Source organism: Balaenoptera borealis (genome assembly GCF_965194805.1).
Source record: "Balaenoptera borealis genome assembly, chromosome: 19".
Classification (NCBI taxonomy): domain Eukaryota; kingdom Metazoa; phylum Chordata; class Mammalia; order Artiodactyla; family Balaenopteridae; genus Balaenoptera; species Balaenoptera borealis.
The window spans coordinates 55,381,189-55,401,721 of NC_138878.1; the positions used below are offsets into that span (position 1 = coordinate 55,381,189).

Consider the following 20,533-nt stretch of genomic DNA (forward strand, 5'->3'; position numbering starts at 1 on the left):
AATCTTAGGCCTGGGAACGGCGACAGGGGCAGAACTTTGGGTCTGCGAGTCAGGCCCAGTGAAGACGCCTTGACTCTGCGGGCAGTGCCTTGGGCGGGTCTTGAGATTGGGGCGGGGTCTGGGTAGTGGCCCCGGGTCTGCGGGCGGGGGGTAGGAGGGAAATTTCAGTCTGGAAGCAGAGTAGTACAGGTCAGAACCTTGACTCTGTGGGTGGAGCCAGGGTGTTTCTTCGGCCCTGTGAGGCGGGCCTGAATTTGGACGTGAGCACTGATGGGCAGTTTCACTCGGGGCTGGAAGTGAGAATCAGACCAGGGGCAGAGTCTGGAGACGTGACAGATAATCCCGCCTCCAGATCGAGCACCCTTATAAGTCCAGGAAGGCCGTGTGGCACAAGCTCTTGTCCAAGCAGCGCCGGAGGGCGGTCGTCGCCTGTTTCCGCATGACCCCCCTGTACAACCTGCCCACGTAAGACACCCCCCCCCCCATGGAGGAGGTAACCTCTAGGGGCCTTGGAGAAAGAGTGGCTGAAGAGGCAAGAGGATGGAGTGTCAACCCCAGTGGGGTCTTGGGGAGCGGAGATGTGTGGGAGGACAGAGAGGCGTGGATGGGGAGGTCTCGGCGACACCGCACATCTTTCCCCCGAAGGCACCGGGCCTGTAACATGTTTGTGGAGAGCTACAAGGCGGCGTGGATCCTGACTGAAGACCACAGTTTCGAGGACCGCATGATAGATGACCTTTCAGTGAGCTGGGGCCTGCCTGGGAGTGTCGGGGCAGAGTGGAATAGGACTGGGGCCCAGCCGTCCATTGTACACCTCCAGGGGTGGGTCGCCCTTCGCACTGGGGGGTATGGGAACCAAGGCCCCTGGCTTGGGCAGAACCAGGGGAGGGTGCAGGATGTGGAGGAAGAGAAAAAAAAAACAGCCCAGCAGGGCTAGAGGGGAGACAGGTGGGGACCCTAGAAGCCCCTCCCCCGAGCCCCACACCTCCCTCCAGAAAGCTGGTGAGCAGGAGGAGGAGGAGGAAGAGGTGGAGGACAAGAAGCCAGACCCCCTGCACCAGCTGGTCCTGCACTTCAGCCGTACCGCCCTGACTGAAAAGAGGTGAGGCCCCTTCCTAGGTCCCAGAGAGAAACCCGCTACCTCTGCCCACTCCCGCAACCTCCCTGTTACTCAAGAGAGACCCTCTGTGTGGGAGCCCCATAGCGGATCTTCTAATATCATTTTACTAGGACAGGCAGAGCTCCCACGTACCATTGTGCAGACTGAGCACTTCACAAGGGCATCTCCTCTGAAGTGTTCACATCACAGGCAATATTGATTTAGGCTTTTTCTAGAAGAAAATGTCTTGCTCAAACAAAATCAGTATACTACAGTATATTATAGGGAGAAAATCAGAATATCATGACAAATTTCCAACAGATGGCAGTGAGGAAGGGGGGCCTTTTTCTAATTCACACAAAAGCTTCGTATGGGCTAGTGGCAGTCATGGGAATAAATAGCAGTGTTTATTAAATGTTTTTTTATGTGTCAAGCATCATGCTAAACACTTGACATATAGATCCTCTCCCTTAATCGTCACACTATGAGATAGATATTATTATCAACTTTTTTTTGTGGATGAGGAAGTGGAGGCACAGAGATCTGTTTTTCTTATGTAATATCAAGTCAGGAGGTAGAGAGTCCAGGGCTGGGCAGTGGCACAATGACACTGACAGGGACCCAGGCTCGTTCAGGATGTCTGCCCTGCCATTCTGAGCTGTTGCCTGGTGGTTACAAGATATAGATGCTGAACATCCAGGCGTCATGACCACATGTCAGGCAGAAAGAAGGGGAAAGGCTTTCCCTTAAGCAAGACCAAAATCTTTTTGTCCAAGGAAAGCTCTCCTTGGTGGGCTTCTGCACATGTTTCATTGGCCAGAATTCTGACATCAGGCCACCACAAGTTGCAAGGGAGACTGGGAGGCTGAGTATTCTGTTTTCTGTCCTCTGGGATGGCAATGACCCTGGAGTTAAGACTATCCAGGTTTGAATCCCAGTACAAGCTCTATGGTTTGAATCCCAGTACAAGCTCTATGACCAATACAAGCTCTATGACCCTGGCGAAGAAGGATCTTTGTGCCTCAGTTTCCCTCATCTGTAAAATGGGGCTAGTAATCCAATTGACCCTTGAACAATGCAGGGGTTAGGGGTACTGACCCTCCGTGTGGTCAAAAGTTCAGGTATAACTCTATAGTTGGCCCTCCATATCTGCGGTTCTGCATCCATGGATTCAACCAACCATGGATTGTATAGTATTGTGGCAGTATTTATTCTTAAAAATGCACTATAAGTGGACCTGTGCAGTTCAAAACTATATTGTTCAAGGGTTAACTATATATCTACCTAATTGAATTACTGTGAGAATTAATTTGTTATTATATACAAAGCGCTTGGAACAGAAACCAACCTAGAGTAAACTCAGTGGGTGTTGGCCATTACTTCTGTGGTTATTAGTATTATTATTATAGAGGAGACCTAAGGAGGTGGTTGGTCATAGTTGTCAGGTGAGCCAACCAGTTTTCAGGTGAGCCAACCAGTTGTCAGGTGGCAAGATGGCCCGGGAAGCTCCAGGCTTCCATCACACCATCACAGCAACCCCAGTGGAAAGGGAGCAGCTCTATCAATAGCTTCAGCAAAACTCCCAGAATGAATTCCACTGGACCAGAGTGGACCACATGACCATCTCTTACCTATTATTGTAGCCAAGCAGATAGAAAGTACTGATTGGCTCAGGCTTGATCACATGCCCAGTCTGGCAATGGAGAGTCCTACCCCATCTGAACCACACAGCCTGAGCATGGGGAGGGGTGGCTCTCCAAAGGAAAACTGGAAGCTGTTATAAGATGGGGTTCCTCTCTACTGGGTCCTGACTGTCTCCCCACTTACTTCCTCAGCAAACTGGATGAAGATTACTTGTATATAGCGTATGCCGATATCATGGCAAAGGTGAGGCCCTGCCCCCATTTAGGGCAGGTTCCCTTCCCCCTCAGCTGCAATGCCTGTCCACTGAAAGGGCTGGAACTGGCCTGGGGTATCTCTTCTGTTCACCATCATCTCTAACTGATGCCCTATCCCCAGAGCTGCCACCTGGAGGAGGGAGGGGAGAATGGCGAAGCTGAAGAAGAGGAGGTTGAGCTTTCCTTTGAGGTAGGTGGGATCAAGTAGTCCTTGAAGAAAGGGATGGGGGATCCTGACTTCATTATCCCCCATTCAGTCAGCATGTGTTCACAGAGCAATGCTCTGGGCCCGGCCCTGGGCTGGGTGATGTTGGGCACATAGCAGCGGCCAGGCCAGTCTACTGGGGAGACAGCTACATCAAGCAGACAGTAACAGCACAGAGTGTCCACCGTGGTGATGAGGGGAGCTCCAGCAAAATGGTCAGGGCGGGAATGGGGAGGCACGGGCAGAGGGGTCAGGGCGGGGGGAAGCCAGGGAAGCTCAGGGGGTCATGCAGGCCCAGGCAAGACGCCTGATCCAGCCCGGGGGCAAGGGTTTCAGGGAGGGTTTCTCAGAGGAAGGGATGTCTGAGCAGAAGGATAGAAGGAATGTGCCAGTTGAAGAAAAAGGGAAAGGTGTTCCAGGTAGGGGCACAGCATACGCAAAGGCCAGGCAATGAGAAAGAGCTAGTAAATGCAATTAACCCATCCTTTCACTCATTAAGGTGATCAGCAAGCATTTCCCCAAGTTTCTCAACCTTTTTTGTGTCAGGGTCCCCTTTGGCATCCGATGAACCCTTTCTCAGAATCATGTACTTAAATATATAAAACGAATCCATAGCAGAGGAAACAAGCATATTGAAATAGTTGTCAAAATATTGCTTTAAAAATTTGTGATACAGTAATCGCTGTACTTCTTTATTAATCTACCAAATAACAAGAACTAACAGTGGATCCAGTAGCTACTGTAACTGATAAGTAGTGATGAACATAAGTGATATTTTGAGGGAATTCCCTGGTGGTCCAGTGGTTAGGACTCGGTGCTTTCAATGCCGGGGGCCCGGGTTCAATCCCGCAAGCTGCGCAGTGCGGGCAAAAAAAAAAAAAGTGATGTTTCGAGATGTCTTCAAAAATGATGTGATATGGAAACATCTGTGATTTGTATGGATGACACAGCCATGGATTCTGCTAATACTGCTGTGATTTATGGCCTCATCCATAATGGAAGGAAATGCTACATTTCAGATGGAGGGTGGGAAATATAAAAATATAACTTTTTTCCCCATCCATGTTCACAGACCCCTGGGATTTTATCCGTTGACCCCTTGGAGGTGCATGGGGCCAGGTTACAATTGCTCCATGCCCAGCCCTGTGTAGGTGCAGGAGACAAATCGCAGACTTAAGTCCCAGGGGATAGAAGGAGCTTACAGTTGAAGGAATGAGCCAGGGGATGTGGCTGGAGCAGGAAGGGCAGCGGTGAGGGCAAGCCTGTGAGAGGGCAAGGCTGGGCTGGTGAGCCTGGACTCACTCAGCTCCGTGGGCCGGGCTCTGCTGCAGGAGAAAGAGATGGAGAAGCAGAGGCTCCTGTACCAGCAGGCGCGGCTGCACAACCGGGGCACCGCGGAGATGGTGCTCCAGATGATCAGTGCCTGCAAAGGTGCCCTGCACGTGCATTCAGCTCCTCCTGAGTAAACCCATCCTGTCCCCAGCCCACCCATCCCCTGTGGACCCAGCGGGCACACTCTCCCACCCCTCATGCATGTGGATTGCACTCACGCACTTGCCTTGCAATTTCTCACCAATTCCTTCAATGCTGATCACCCCTGCATACGCGCCCTTGCACTCTCCTCTGCCCCACTCTCTGACATCCCCCGGGATGGCTGTTTTCTGGTGAGTGAAGAACCCTGCTCCCAAACTGAGTGGACCATCCGTTGCCTACCCCACCCCCCAACCCATCCCCTCCAGGAGAGACGGGCGCCATGGTGTCCTCCACCCTGAAGCTGGGCATCTCCATCCTGAACGGAGGCAATGCCGATGTGCAGCAGGTAATGGGCGAAGGGACTTGGGAGGGGAGCTGGGAGGGGTGGGAGGTTCCTGTGCGACCCCCAGTTCCCCCTCTGCAGAAAATGCTGGATTACCTGAAGGACAAGAAGGAAGTTGGCTTCTTCCAGAGTATCCAGGCGCTGATGCAAACCTGCAGGTGGGCTCTAGTGCACGTCTTTAGTGAAGCTGCCTGGTGTGGCTGAGCCCCCAGTCCCCGCGCCACCTCCGGTTCCAGGTCTGTTCTCTTGGTTCCAGGAACAGGGACACACTCAGACCAGCTCAAATAATAGGGAGTTTTTTTTTTTTTAAATACATTTATTTATTTATTTATTTATGGCTGTGTTGGGTCTTCGCTTCTGTGCGAGGGCCCTCCCCAGTTGCGGCAAGCGGGGGCCACTCCTCATCGCGGTGCGCGCGGGCCTCTCACTGTCGCGGCCTCTCGTTGCGGAGCACAGGCTCCAGACGCGCAGGCTCAGCAGCTGTGGCTCACGGGCCCAGTTGCTCCGCGGCATGTGGGATCCTCCCAGACCAGGGCTCGAACCCGTGTCCCCTGCACCGGCAGGCAGACTCTCAACCACTGCACCACCAGGGAAGCCCCGGGAGTTTATTATAAGGATTCACATGGAACGATAAGGGAGGCAAAATGCCACAGACTTTAAGAACGGGTTGTATTAAGGATCCAGACAGCTGGAGCCGGAAGGTTGTTGAGTCTTCAAGGGACACTCAGGCAGCAGGGACTTGGGGCTCTTTCTGATGACCCCTATTCGTGTGGCTCCACTACCGTCTGCCTTTGTTCTCCTCTTGCGGTTGACTGACTTTCACTGCCTCTCTGAAGCTTTTGCTAATTGATGGTTTCTGTTTCCTTCTGATTTCAACTTTTATACATTTCATCCTTGCCCCACCTGACCTCACAGCTGCCACTGCATAGCTTCTCTCAGCTCTTGGTTTCTGCTTCCTCTTGATTTCAGCTCACTCATGGTTTACGATGGCTCACCACCCTCCACTGTGGGGGAGCTACCAGTCTCTGGAAGAGAGGAGGGCAGAGGCCTCAGCACATCTTCACCATCTTTCCTTTCTTTCCCTCAGTGTCCTGGATCTCAATGCCTTCGAGAGACAGAACAAGGCAGAGGGGCTGGGCATGGTGAATGAGGATGGAACCGGTGAGGCCTTCTTGGGCTTCCCTCTCCCTGGGGCATCCCCTTCTTTCAGGATCCACCCCCCTCCCCCCCAATTGCCCAGAGCTCCCTTCCACCAAGACATCTTCCCTCCCCAAGAGCATGCCCAGGTTTCCCCCCTACAGTGGTCCCCAGTCCTGCCCCCCCCCATTCCTCCAGAGTCTCCCTCCCCATGGTCCCACCCCTGGGTGTCCTTCTGTGTTCTCTCACCCATCACCACATGGACCCCACCCTCCACATGCCCCAAGTCTCCAGCCCTGCTTGCTGTTCTCTCATTAATGTCCCTAATCTGAGTTAATCGAGTCTCCTCTTTGCCGTGTTGTGACGTGCCTAACCTTTCTGCCCTGATCCTCGCCTCCTGCCTCTCCACCTGTACCTACCCATCTCTCTCTTTCTCTTCCCTCTTCTTTCTTCCTCTCTGCTTTTACCCTCTTCTTGTTCTCTTCTTTGCTTCCTTGCTCCTTGTCGCTCTCTCTCTCTGTGGGTTGTTTCTCTCTCTGTGTCTGTGCCTTCATCCCTGACCATGTCTCTGTGTGTGTTTTTCTGTCTGTCTCTCTGTCCCCTTCTGCCTTTCTTTTTCCCTCTTTTCTTCTGCTTCTTCCTCTCATCCTGTTGGCTGCCCCAGTCATCAACCGCCAGAACGGTAATTCCCCTAGTCCATTTCCCGTGCTGTGCTACTGCCACCCCTTGCTTCTAACCCCGAACCATCCCCTCCACCTGGGGGCTGAGGATTTGGGTCATCCAGGGGAGGGAGGGTCCATGCCCGAGGAAAGTCTCGAGATCAGGGGTCCAGAGACCAAGATCCGGGTCCCAGATTAGCCACTAACAACACATGGGACTCTTACCTTCCGTAAGCCTCAGTTTCCCCATGTGTAAAATAGAAGCTAGAGAAGATGGCAAAGATCCCTTTCCAGCTGGATGTTCTCGGACTTCCAGACCCAGATTCTCAGTCCCGAGGTGGGGTGAACCCCTCTCCCACCTGCCCTGCTCTCTGCGCCCGCGACCCCATGTTGATCGAGTCTGCGGCTCCCATCCACCAACCAGATTGGTTGCCCCCAAGCAGCCACTCTGATTGGTGTGCGTGCCTCCTCTGCGCCTGCTCTGGTTGGCCCGAACCTTCACTATCTAGCCTTCCCTCCCCTACAGCCCACAGTGATTGGCTTCTTTCAGATGCCCGTTCTGATTGGCCCATGTTTACACGCCTCCCCCTCTGCTTCTCCTGGATTGGCTGCTTTCAAGGCATCAGAGCCAATTGGCTGGCTTTGGATTCCCATCCCCCTGTTCAATCCCCTCCTGCTCAGAGCCTTTGCGTGAAAGTGACTCTGACCCCCATAATCCATTAACCGCCCCACGCCGTCCTGGAGGGGGGCTGAGGGAGGTAACAGCAGCCCGAACCTCTGCTAGGTCGACAGACACTCCCAGCTGTCACACAGGTGGTGACATCAAAGGGACACTGATATCGTAGACAGACACTTGAGGCCCCAGCTTCATAACTCAGGGCACCTCAGTTTCCATCTGCTGATGTCCTGGACTCTGGTGTCATGGATGCCCGTGGACCTCATGCTGTCTTTAAAGTTATGGCTGCTCCTCCCTGCGCGCCCCATGCTTTCTGCATGCGTGTGCAGCGTGCATGGGCCACGTGCATGCGTGTTTAGCGTGCATGGGCCGTGTGCATGCGTGCTGTGTCCTGGCGCATCTGATCCCTTCTGGCCCTTTTCCCCCCCTCTTCCACCCAGGAGAGAAGGTCATGGCAGATGATGAATTCACCCAAGACCTGTTCCGATTCCTGCAATTGCTCTGCGAGGGGCACAATAATGGTGAGGAGGAGGGCTAGGTGACAGAGAGAGAAGGCCAGGGTTTGGGGTCGGTCTGGAAGGGTTGCCTGAGTTAATCTCCAGTCTCCTCTTCCCTTTATCAGTGATGGCCTCAATCCCCCCATCCAGGCCTTGTCCTCAATCCCACTGTCGTTCATTCTTTACTTTCAGCCAGTGTCAAGTGCTGCCTGCCCACCTTCCTAAATCTCTCTTGAATGTCTGGAGCCTAGCCACTTTGCTTCACTTTCACCTCCTCTAGCCAGTCCAATTCCCCAAAAGCAATCTGCCAAAACCCAATTTGGCCCAAAATCAATTTTCACAAATGAGCAATTCGCCACATGCCATTTTTCCACAGGCATTTTGCAGCAGCTGCCAAAGTTCAGTAAATGTGGTAGATTGCCATACTCTGGGTCAGTAGAGGGAAAATTTGCCTGGCATTTTTAAATGAATCTGTTAGAACCACCTATTAATTTTGCTTATAAAATACTTGGCCACGACGAAGGCCTACAGACTCTTTCCTAACTTAAACAAGTTTGAGTTTTCACAACTTTTGTTCTGGTTCAGGCAATATAACCAGATCAAGGATGACACAGCAAGTTAATTAAATACATCATTGGTGAGAAAACATAACCTCGTGTGGCACACAGCTTACGTTAAAGGAATAGTTGAAATTCTGAACAGTAAACATTGTACCCGACGCAGTTTCCTATGACAAACATGTACAGTCTCAAGGTTGTGGTTATAACACTTAGTGGGTGATAAGAAACCACAGACTGCCCAGAAGTTAACCTTCACGACAAGAATGGGAGTAATTATAAATCTAACCTCCATAGAACCTGCACCCCACTTGGCTAGTGTTCTTCAAGGTAAACATCTTTAATCTTTACTTTTTTCTTTTCAACAAAGGATAAAGCATGATCCATTGTTTTGTATTGTCATAAGCTCTTATGTCCACAGCTAGTTTTTCTTCAAGGTTTGTTAAATACCTTTGTGCCATGTGACTGGGGTTTTCTTTCTTTAACAAAGGTGGAATCAGTCTTTGGGGCTTAGAATGAATTTTATTCCCTGGGTCTATGACTTTTTGGAAATGAGAATGTTCTTACGGTGGGATTTCTCTCTCCCACCAAATTTGCAATCTGGTCATCTGCCCAAATTTGTGGATTCATTAACCAGCCCAGTCGAATAAATATTTGAAATATCTTTCAAATCTCAGAGGCCTTGCATGTCTTGAGTATTCAGTGCCATTCAGAGCAGACAAAAGCCGGGGAGCCGTATCAACCATTTAGGCATACAGTCTGATTTAAATGAACACAGAAAAAGGAATTAGAAAACAGGGTTGATGGGAAAGCCTGTCCATTTGCTTATAAAATCTTGAATATCTGAGTATATTTTTCATCTGTAATGTGAAACCAGGCAAAATGGACATTCAGCCTGATATAGTGATTGTGAAGTGGCTATAGGGAAATCAGGTGGAAGTAAAACTTTGGGAGAAAAAAACTTTCAAGGGCTGTTGAAGCCATCCTGGGCAACATGACATTGCTATAACATCAAAAGGATTTAACTGAAGCTTGTTTTCATTGCCTTGATAATTTGACGAATTGGTCATTTGGCAAATGAGTCTACAGAGGTGGTTCTCAAACTCAAGCGTACCTAAGAATCACCAGGAGGCCTTGTTAAACTAGACTTTTGGACCCCATCCCAGATTTTCTGATTTAGTAATTCTGGGGCGGAGCCCAGGAATTTGCATTTCTAACAGGTTTCCTTCCGGAAGATGCTGACGCTGCTGGTCTGGGCCCATGTTTTGAGAGTCACTGCTCCAAAGTGCAGCTCTTAACCTCAGCACTCTCTTTAAGGCCCTTTAAGAACAGCTACTGTTTATTGAGCACTTATGTGCCAGGTTCTGTCCTCAATTCATTATATATGCTAAAGCATTAAAACCTCACCAAAGTTCTTTAAAGTAGGGCCTACTGTGACCACCGTGTTACATATGGGGGAACCGAGGCACAGTCTGCCACTCAGAGAGGTTCAATAACTTGCCTGAGGTCACACAGCGAGGAATTTGCGCAGTCAACTCCTACTCATCTTTCAGGTCATAGGTCAGAGGTCCCCTCCTCCAAGAAGCCCTCCCTGACCACCTTGTCTGGGTCAGGCATCTCCTCTGGGCTCCTCCAACCCCCTGAGCTTCCCCCATCACAACCTTTATCATCATCATCATTATTATTCCAGAACTTCTCAACCACACACTGAAGTAGAGAGAATGGTATAATAAGCCCCCAAGAAGCCATCACTCAGCTCTAACAGTTATCAGCTTTCTGCCATAGAACAATGTTTTTCATAGTGGGAACCAACTCACCAGAGGGTCGTGAATCAAGTTTATCGCAGAGGTTCTCATTCCTAATTGCGCATTGGTATGCCTGGGGAGCTTTACAAGACACTAAAGATCAGGTTTCACTCAGATATTCTAATTTAATTGGTCTGGGATGGGGTCTGAGCACTGGGATATTTAAAATCCTCCAGGTGGTTCTAATGTGCAACCAGGGTTGGGAGGTTGAAAACTACACATATAGTGGGTTGAGTTCAGAATTCATTTGTAGTTAACTAGACAAGCACAAGACAGAGAATAGCAGAATGTATGGCACATAGTAAGGGTATGTGAAACTTCTGTTTCAGGTATATGTGGATGTAATTTCAGATTAGACACGCGTACTGGGTCTCAGTGTAAATATGTACTGGATTTCCTACTGTAGGTTGCAGTTAGAAAAGACTGAAAAATTACTACATGATAATATAAACTTCACAAGGGCAGGGACTTTGTTTTCTTTTACTGCTGTATCTCCAGGGCACATAATAAATGCTCAGGAAATTTGTAGTATCAACGTATGTGACCAATCTTCATCTCCCGTTAGCATATAGTATATGCTCAATAAATATATATTGAATAAATGAACAAATAAATAACAAATGCTTATCTCCTCTGGTTCTTGGTAGGTGCTCAATAAATATTTTTTGGATAAATGAATGAATAAATAACCAATCTCCGATCTCCCCAGCACATAGTAGGCATTCAGTAAAAAACTTTTGTGAACAAACAAAGGCTGAATCTCCATTTCCCCCTGCTACATTGTAGGTGTTCAATAAATATTTTGGGGGAAAAAATGAGTAAATGACTGGCCCTCCACCACATCTGGCACATAGTAGGCCCTCAATAAATATTTATTAGACAAATGGATAAATGATCCTCCATCTTCCCCTAACACATAGTAGGTACTGATAAAGAGTTATTAAGTAAATTAATGATTATATGCCTTCCGGCATACAATAGGCCCTCAATAAACATTTATTGCATAAATGAATAAAGGACTCCCTGTGCACCTCCCCTAGCACATGGTAGATGCTCAATAAATGAGTGACTTTTCATCTCCCTAGATTTCCAGAACTACCTACGGACACAGACAGGGAATACAACCACTATTAACATCATCATCTGTACTGTGGACTACCTCCTGCGGCTTCAGGTGAGGATGTGAGGCCGTCCAGGTGTGACCCGGGTCGGGGTCTGTTGGGCCATGGTTGGCACCAGCAGCCCCTCACACTGTGTCTGCCCCCCAGGAATCCATCAGCGACTTCTACTGGTACTACTCGGGCAAGGATGTCATTGAGGAGCAGGGCAAGAGGAACTTTTCCAAGGCCATGTCGGTGGCTAAACAGGTGTTCAACAGCCTCACCGAATACATTCAGGTAGGGCTCGCCCGCTGGGGCGGGGCGGGGCAGTTCCGCATCCCGCGCCCTGCCTCGTGCTCACGTAGAGCCTCTCTCTGCCCCACAGGGGCCCTGCACCGGGAACCAGCAGAGTCTAGCGCACAGCCGCCTCTGGGACGCCGTGGTGGGATTCCTGCACGTGTTTGCCCACATGATGATGAAGCTCGCTCAGGTTCGGGCCTCTCTGTTCTTCATCCAACTGCTTCCAGGCGTCCCCCAACTGGCACGTTTCCGAGTTTTGTCCCGTCGGTCCGTGTCGCACCCCAGTGCTCCCGGCAGGTTGCAGACTGGCCCCTCTCCGTGGCCAAATCCATCTTTCTTCTGGATTGGCTCTCTCCATGATCCCGCCTCCTCCTCTGCCACCGCCAATCGGCTGGTTATCCATCTACAGTTCCCTTGGTCTGACGTTTGGGGCCCGCCGGCTCTGGTCCAGAGCTCCTCTATGATTGGTTGGTGTTCTTTCCTCTCTGATGAGGTCACCCAGATTCGGACAGGACTAGGGATAGGATGAGGGTAGGCTTCTAGATCTGGGCCTGGGGCTGAAGGGGTGTTTTGCTTCTTTATTCTGCTTGCGGCAGATGACATCTATCCAGGGCATCCATGATGTAAGGTCCCTGTCGAGCCCCGTCTCCCATCTCTAGCATCTTCGTGCTCCCCTTTTCCCCACCACCCCCGCCCCTTTGCAGCCTTGTCAATGCCTCACAAACACCTTATCCATTTGCTCTGCTTCTGTCTGGTACACATATTCAAGGCTGCCATATGCGCTGCAGCAGGGCCCAGCATCTGAAACGGCACCATCCACATCCTAAACATCATACATATATCGGTGTATTTATTACAGTAGTTTTCCAGCAGATGGCAATATTCTGTATATTATAATTTCCCAACAGGAAAGAGTCTTGAAGAAGGGAAGCCTTTTTCTAATTTACTCAAAGGCGCCACAGGGGCTGGCAGAAACCCTGTCTGGTGTCATCTGACCTTTTGAAAGGAGTTGAACTTAAGAATGCAATTTCTTAGTGTCAGTGAGTTCAAGTGGGGCTGTTGATGTAATCTTAAAATTCTAGAGGATATTGGTATCTTAGTGTAGAGTTCCAAATCCTGCAGAATTAATGCCTCAGCCATGGTCTAGGTTAAATTGCAAGGGCTAGAAATCCAATTCAAAGTGGTAGCTTACAAAAAAAGAATAAAAAGAAAAGAATTTATCAGTTCACATCACAGATCAGATCCAGGGCCTATAGTGCTGTTAGTAGAAATGTCCCTCTCCTCTCTAGCTTCATTCTCAAGCAGGTGCTCCCCACGGGCTGGGAAAATGATGCCCTGGGCTTTCATGAGCTCCACTAACAGCTCCAGAGGGAAGAGAACACCTCTTTAGATCCAGGAAAAGATCTGCCATATTCTCTTATTGGACTACTAGGTCACATGCCCATTCCTGAACCAATCACCCTGGCCAGGGGAAAGAAAGCTCTGATTGGCCAGTCCTGGTTATATACCCACCCCTAGAACCCGGAAGATGGGGTTAGTCCCATATGCTCTGAGAGTGGGATTGTTGAGAGAATCAAGGGGCTACATCATGGACAGGCACACACCACAGGACTCACCCATCTTAGGATCTTGAGATCCTGGAATGTTGGAATCTTAGAGTCAGAATGCAGAGCTTTGGAACTGTGGAAATGTATTAGGATTAGAATCAGCAACTCTAGAACTAGCATGGGGTGGAAGGAGACTTACATCCCATTTATCTGGTACCCTTCCCCTTCCTCCATTTCATTAGGTAGAACTATATGAAATTACCACTTTGTTGGTGAGAAATGACTGAAGACTGGCAATTTTATGTAGCTCAACCTAATACAAATAGGGACCATGGGGCAGAACTTTGACCATGTTGGAGACTTCTGTGGGCCCTACATGAGACACTGTGACAGGAGAGCCATTCTTCCCAAATGGTTTACCAGAAAGCACATAGCTGTGTCCCACAGCCTTCTTCCTGAGCCCAGAGTCCTACTTTTTCTGTCACACATTCATTCAACAAACATGTGTCAAGCACCCACCGTAGGCCAGGCGCAGTGCTGAACTCTCATCCCTTCCCAGATCTGTGTCACTGTCCCCAGCATTTGCCCCTGTCCGTCTCTGTCTCTCTTGGTTCCAAGCATCTGCTCTCAGATCCCCATACTCCTCCAAGTCCTCCTTGCCTGCCAGCCCTTGTCCTTACACGTCACCTGTTGGGCCCACTTCCCCCAAAGTGCCAATCCCACCCCACAGTCTTGTCTCTCTGCCTTTTCCCCTGCTTCCGAGGAACATGTCTGGACTCGGGTCCCCTCGGAGGTAAGAGGGGGAAAGAAAAGGGGTCATAGGGCCTGCTGGGTGGGTGGAAGCAGCTGGAGGTGTGGGAGGCATCTCTGCTGAGAAGAGCCCTCACAAAGCTGGGATGTGGGGTCTCTAGGACTCGAGCCAGATCGAGCTGTTGAAGGAGCTGCTGGATCTACAGAAGGACATGGTGGTGATGTTGCTGTCACTACTAGAAGGTAAACTCCTAGTGGGTGGGGGTAAGGGGAGGGTACAAATGTTCAGGTGATCCTGAAAATGGCCCTCTGAGACCCAGGAGAGCCTAACCTTCAACCCCATCTGATATCATGTGAGGGTCAATGCATTTAAGTTGCTATAAGAAGCCCAGCAAACATTTATTGGGCACTTATTATGTGCCAGGTCCTGACTGTAGATATAGTAATTTATTGAATCGCCAGAGAAATCTTAATTAGGTGGGTGGCCTGGACACTTTTTAAAATTTATGCACTGAATATTTATTTATTTATTTATTTATTTATTTGCTGAATATGTCAGTTAGCTCTTGCTGCCTAACAAATATCCCCAAAACGTAGTGATTTAAAACAACCATAATTTATTACTAATTAATAAAATTATTTAACTTGTAGACAAAGACTTTTTTCTATAGAGGTTCATAACAGCATCCTCATTCTTTTATATGGCTGCATAGTACTAATTGCGTGGGGATACAGTGATTCATTTAACCACACCCCTATCAATGGACATTCAAGGTTCTTAAAAAACATTTTGCTATTACAAACCATGTTGCAATGAATAATCCTCCTACAATGTTTTAAATTTTTGGTAACTAGTCATCAGCTTTTAAAAATCAGATTTAAAGGGACTTCCCTGGTGGCGCAGTGGTTAAGAATCCACCTGCCAATGCAGGGGACACGGGTTCGAACCCTGGTCCGGGAAGACCCCACATGCCGCGGAGCAACTGAGCCTGTGCTCTAGAGCCCGTGAGCCACAACTACTGAGCCTGTGCTCTAGAGCCCGTGAGCCACAACTACTGAGCCCGTGTACCTAGAGCCCGTGCTCCGCAACAGGAGAAGCCACCGCAAGGAGAAGCCCACACACCGCAAGGAAGAGTAGCCCCCCCTCACCACAACTAGAGAAAGCCCGCGCACAGCAACAAAGACCCAACACAGCCAAAAATAATCAATTAATTTTTTAAAAATCCGATTTAAAAATCAAAAATCCCTTTAAACATTTATCTTGAAAAATTGAAAGATTCGGTGACCACGCGTCCACATTCTCACATGGGAAAAATCAGCTGAACTGGATTAAATAACTGTCATATCAATGTTCAATCTGATTTTGATGACTGCACTATGATTATATAAGAGAATGTCCTCGTCTTTAAGAATATATATGTGGAAATGTTTAGGGGTAAAAAGGCCTCGTGTCTGCAGCTTAGTCCTTAATGGTTCAGTGAAAAAAAATAGGGAGAGGTATTATAAAGCAAACATGGCAAAATGTAAACAACTGATGAATCTGGAATACATGAGGGTCCCCTTGCACTATTCTTGTGAGCTACATGTAAATTTGAAATTATATGAAAATTGAAAGGTGCAAAAAGAAGCTGGAGCCAGTTTGGGGAGTTCCCTGGCGGTCCAGTGGTTAGGGTTTGGGGTTTTCACTGCTGTGGCCCGGGTTCAGTCCCTGGTGGCAGAACTAAGATCCCGCAAGCTGTGTGGCACAGCCAAAAAATAAATGAATAAATATAAATATAAATAAAATTCTGTTAAAAAAAAGAAGTTGGAGCCAGTTTGCTTTAGAGGGGGTGTGGGGTCCCAGTTTACCACAGTCTCCACCTCTCCCTGTTGTCTTGTCTTTGGCCTACCTCACTCATCTGTGGACCCGCCTGGCCTCTGTGGGCTAGTGGAAGGCTTAGGTGGTGTGAGCTCTGAGGTCATGCAGCTCTGGGTTCAAGTCCTCCCCACCCCCTTACTGGCTGTGTAAACCTGAGTTTGAGACTTTCTCTGAGTCTGTTTCCTCATCTATAAAAATGAATAGTGACACACGTTCCTTACAAAGATGAGGTCGTGTCAGTGCAGCACTTGGCATGGCATCTGGACCCGCCATTAGTTTATGCCATTGTTATCTTTGTTGATGACTCCCCCAGCTATCGGGGGAGGAGGACATAGACAGAATCAGCCAGGTTCACACCTGATGCTGAGGCAGATCAGAAAGTGACCCTTGCCCTCTGAGGGGTGGTACAGGAGCTGGCCAGGGAAGCTTCCACCAGCACAGTGGATCCTGGTGGCTCCTGAGCTGGAGAGGGAGGCAAGCCCAATGGGGATCCAGAAAGGAGGCTCTGTTGAGCCACACTGACCTGGGGCTGCCTGCAGGGAACGTGGTGAACGGCATGATTGCCCGGCAGATGGTGGACATGCTTGTGGAATCCTCATCCAATGTGGAGATGATCCTCAAGTTCTTCGACATGTTCCTGAAACTCAAGGACATTGTGGGCTCTGAGGCCTTCCAGGACTACGTCACTGATCCCCGTGGCCTCATCTCCAAGAAGGACTTCCAGAAGGTGAGTACTGGAAGGCGGATGGGTGGAGTGCCAAGTGCCAGTCATGCCCTTCCTGGCTGCCTGCTGTAGGCAAGAGACTTCTCTGGATGCCTCAGTTTCCTTATCTGTAAAATGGGGATAAAACCATCCTTGGACTTGTTTTGAAGACGAAATGCATTAACACAAATGAAAACCTTATTTCTATTATCATTATTAACAGTCATAATATTATCATTATTATAAATAGAGATCAGTTATTCAGTTGATAAACATCTATTGGGTTTCTCCTCTGTGTTGGGCTCTGTGCTGGTACCATGGACACAGCAATGACTGAGACAGACACAGCCCTGCCTTCATGGGGCTTATAGACTAACGGGAGAGGCAGTCACTAATGACCATTGCAGGTCTAAATAATGAGGCTGTTAGGAGGGAAAAGCAGGAACCAGCTCTGTCCAGAAGCCCACTCACCTGCCTCTGCCAACCCTTCCACCCCAGGTAAGCCACTCATCCGCTCTAAGCCTCAGGCTCTTCTGTGAAATGGGACTAAGATAATAACATTAACTGTTTCACAGGACTGCTTTGAGGTTAGGCGGTGGGTGAACAGAGCCTGGACAGTGCCTGGAACACAGGAGAGTACAAGAGATGTTACCTATTATTACTATTATTACTGCCAGATCTTTTCCATCACCATTTTGTTAAATTTTTCTTTTGAAATAACTTCAGTCTTATGGAGGAGTTGCAGGAACAGTACATAAAATTTCTGAATACCTTTTCACCCGGATTGCCCAAATGTTAGCTTTTTTAAAAATTTATTTATTTATTTATTTATTTATTTATTTGGCTGTGCTGGGTCTTAGTTGCAGCACAAGGGTCTTCGTTGCGGTGTGCGGGATCTTTTAGTTGCAGCATATGGGATCTTTAATTGCGGCATGCAGGCTCTTAGTTGCGGCGTGTGGGATCTAGTTCCCTGACCAGGGACCCCTGCATTGGGAGCTCGGAATCTCAGCCACTGGACCACCAGGGAAGTCCCCCAAATGTTAACTTTTTACCTCATTTGCTCTATCATGATTCCTCTTTACCTCTAAATACTTCAGTGTGTATCTCCTGAGAACAAGTTCATTCCCTTACATAACCACAAAACAATTATGCAAATCAGGAAACCAACACTGAGACAATCCTGCTATCTACAGACTTTATTCAGTTTTTGCTCTTGAAGAAATTTTTTTCCTTGTCAAGGATCCAGTCCAGGATCAGGGATTGCATTTAGGCATCCTGTCTCTTTAGCTCCCTTCAATCTGGAACCCTTCCTTGATCTGTCTTTGCCTCTTATGATCTTGATATTTTTGAAAAATAGAGGCCAGTTGTTTTATAGGATGGCCCTCAGTGTGGGTTTGTCTGAGTTTTCCTTGTGATTCGATTCAGGTTATACGCCTTTGGCAGGACTATCAGAGGAGGGCTATGTCTTTCTCAGTGCGTCGTATCAGGAGGCATGTGATGTTGGTTCTTCCCATTACAGTTGGTGTTAGCTTGGTCACATGGTGAAGGTGGTGTTTACCAGAGTCTCCACTGTAATGATACTGTCGTTCCCCTTGGTATCTCGTGAAGATGTGCTTTGAGACTATGTAAATATCCTGCGCACCCTCTCAGGGTTACCATCTATCAGTGATACTTGTCTCCACGATTATTACTATGGCAGCTGATAAATGGTGGTTTTCTAATTTCCCTGTACCCTTTACCTTTACCAGGTACCTTTTTTCATTTTATTGCAGTATGGTTGACTTACCATATTGCAATAAAATGTTGTGTTAATTTCTACAGTATAGCAAAGTGATTCGGTTATACATATATATATATATATTCTTTTTCATATTCTTTTCCATTATGTTTGATCACCACAGGATATTGAGTATAGTTCCCTGTGCTATAGAGTAGGACCTTGTTGTTTATCCATCCTACATGTAATAGTTCGGATCTGCTAATCCCAAACTACCAGTCCTTCCCTCCCCCACCTCCCCCTCTCCCTTGGCAACCACAAGTCTGTTCTCTATATCCGTGAGTCTGTTTCTGTTTCACAGATATGTTCATTTGTGTCATATTTTAGATTCACACATAAGTGCTATCATATGGTATTTGTCTTTCTCTTTCTGACTTAGTTTGCTTAGCATGATAATCTCTAGGTTCATCCATGTTGCTGCAAATGTCATTATTTTATTCTTTTTTATGGCTGAGTAATATTCCACTGTATATTTGGACCACATCTTCTTTATCCATTCATCTGTCAATGGACATTTAGGTTGTTTCCATGTCCTGGCTATTGTAAATAGTGCTGCTATGAACATAGGGGTGCATGTATCTTTTTGAAATATAGTTTTGTCTGGGTGTATGCCCAGGAGTAGGATTGCTGGATCATATGGCAACTCTATTTTTAGTTCTATGAGGATCCTCCATACTGTTTTCCATAGTGGCTGCACCAATTTACATTCCCACCAACAGTGTAAGAGGGTTCCCTTTTCTCCACACATTAGGTACCATTTTACTGTAAGGAAGAGTTTTTGCCTTCTCCTCCATTTATTTATTTGCTTGTTTGTTTGTTCATTCATTCATTCATTCATTTGTATGGGTATAGACTCATGGCTTTTTATTTTATTCTAGAGATTGCAATCACTGTTGTCCGTCAGCATTTAAATAAACCCAGGGTCTCCTGAGTTGAATACAAAGTGCCCCATGCCTCCCAGTTGTCCTCTGAGAGCCTCCCTGCCTCTCTCTCTCCCCGCTTCTCAGCCACGCCTCCCAAGAGCTATCTACCCTCGCTCACTCCTTTCTCACCTCCCACTCCTTCCCTGATTCGGGGCTTCTGTCCCTGTCACTCTCCTGAAACTACGCCAGCTAAGATCATCAGTGATCTCTTCACCCTAAATCTCTCCTCTGACTTGTCATCTTGGCAGCGTTTGCCACAGTCGGCCATTTCCTCCCCCTCGGCAATGCCTTGCTCCCCTGGGCGTCTGTGCCACGCATTCGTGGGACCCTCACCTTCCCTGCCAATCCCTCGCAGCCTCTTTTTTTTTTTTTTTAACATCTTTATTGGAGTATAATTGCTTTACAATGGTGTGTTACTTTCTGCTTTATAACAAAGTGAATCAGCTATACATATACTTATATCCCCATATCTCCTCCCTCTTGCGTCTCCCTCCCTCCCACCCTCCCTATCCCACCCATCTAGGTGGTCACAAAGCACCAAGCTGATCTCCCTGTGCTATGCGGCTGCTTCCCACTAGCTATCGGTTTTACATTTGGTAGTGTATATATGTCCATGCCACTCTCTCACTTCGTCCCAGCTTACCCTTCCCCCTCCCCGTGTCCTCAAGTCCGTTCTCTAGTAAGTCTGCATCTTTATTCCTGTCGCCCTCGCAGCCTCTTAAACATCGCTGTCCCTGAGCCCTGCACCTTCAGGAAGAAGAGCTAATATGTATCATGTTCTCACTCTGTGCCAGGTCCCGTGTGTCAATGAATGTTAATTTACAGTAACCCTTAGGTAGTAAGGACTTTTTTTTTTTTTTTGGCTGCGTTGGGTCTTCGTTGCTGCGCGCGGGCTTTCTCTAGTTGCGGTGAGCGGGGACTACTCTTTGTTGCGGGGCGCGGGCTTCTCACTGTGGTGGCTTCTCTTGTTGTGGACCACAGGCTCTAGGCGTGTGGGCTTCAGTAGTTGCGGCTCGCGGGCTCTAGAGCGCAGGCTCAGTAGTTGTGGCGCACGGGCTTAGTTGCTCCCGCGGCATGTGGGATCTTCCCGGACCAGGGCTCGAACCCGTGTCCCCTGCATTGGCAGGCGGATTCTTAACCACTGGACCACCAGGGAAGTCCCAGTAAGGACTATTTTTTATTCCCATTTTTGCAGAAGTGGAAAATGAGGCACAGGAAGGTTAAAG

At 48.3% G+C, this 20,533-nt stretch overlaps 1 protein-coding gene and 1 long non-coding RNA gene across 3 annotated transcripts in view; one reads left to right on the forward strand and one right to left on the reverse strand.

Annotated features, from left to right (window-relative positions):
* The window catches only part of RYR1 (ryanodine receptor 1), a 117,281-nt gene that overhangs the window by 70,413 nt on the left and 26,335 nt on the right, over nt 1-20,533 (forward strand). Inside the window, exons 73-88 of one of the 2 annotated variants that reach the window (XM_082367486.1) lie at nt 353-465; nt 646-742; nt 996-1,102; nt 2,935-2,986; nt 3,119-3,187; nt 4,534-4,633; nt 4,942-5,021; nt 5,100-5,176; nt 6,106-6,179; nt 6,820-6,837; nt 7,931-8,011; nt 11,435-11,523; nt 11,618-11,746; nt 11,835-11,939; nt 14,208-14,289; nt 16,444-16,631. In XM_082367486.1, the coding sequence (XP_082223612.1) occupies nt 353-465; nt 646-742; nt 996-1,102; nt 2,935-2,986; nt 3,119-3,187; nt 4,534-4,633; nt 4,942-5,021; nt 5,100-5,176; nt 6,106-6,179; nt 6,820-6,837; nt 7,931-8,011; nt 11,435-11,523; nt 11,618-11,746; nt 11,835-11,939; nt 14,208-14,289; nt 16,444-16,631 (1,461 nt within the window). The remainder of the gene's footprint in view (nt 1-352; nt 466-645; nt 743-995; nt 1,103-2,934; nt 2,987-3,118; nt 3,188-4,533; nt 4,634-4,941; nt 5,022-5,099; nt 5,177-6,105; nt 6,180-6,819; nt 6,838-7,930; nt 8,012-11,434; nt 11,524-11,617; nt 11,747-11,834; nt 11,940-14,207; nt 14,290-16,443; nt 16,632-20,533) is intronic. The other variant, XM_082367487.1, reaches the window with a different exon arrangement.
* On the reverse strand, nt 5,333-7,921 carry LOC309616678. The gene is made up of 2 exons (XR_014237567.1): nt 7,040-7,921; nt 5,333-6,043 (listed from the first exon to the last, which is right to left on the reverse strand). It is a non-coding gene; the product is annotated as an uncharacterized lncRNA (long non-coding RNA).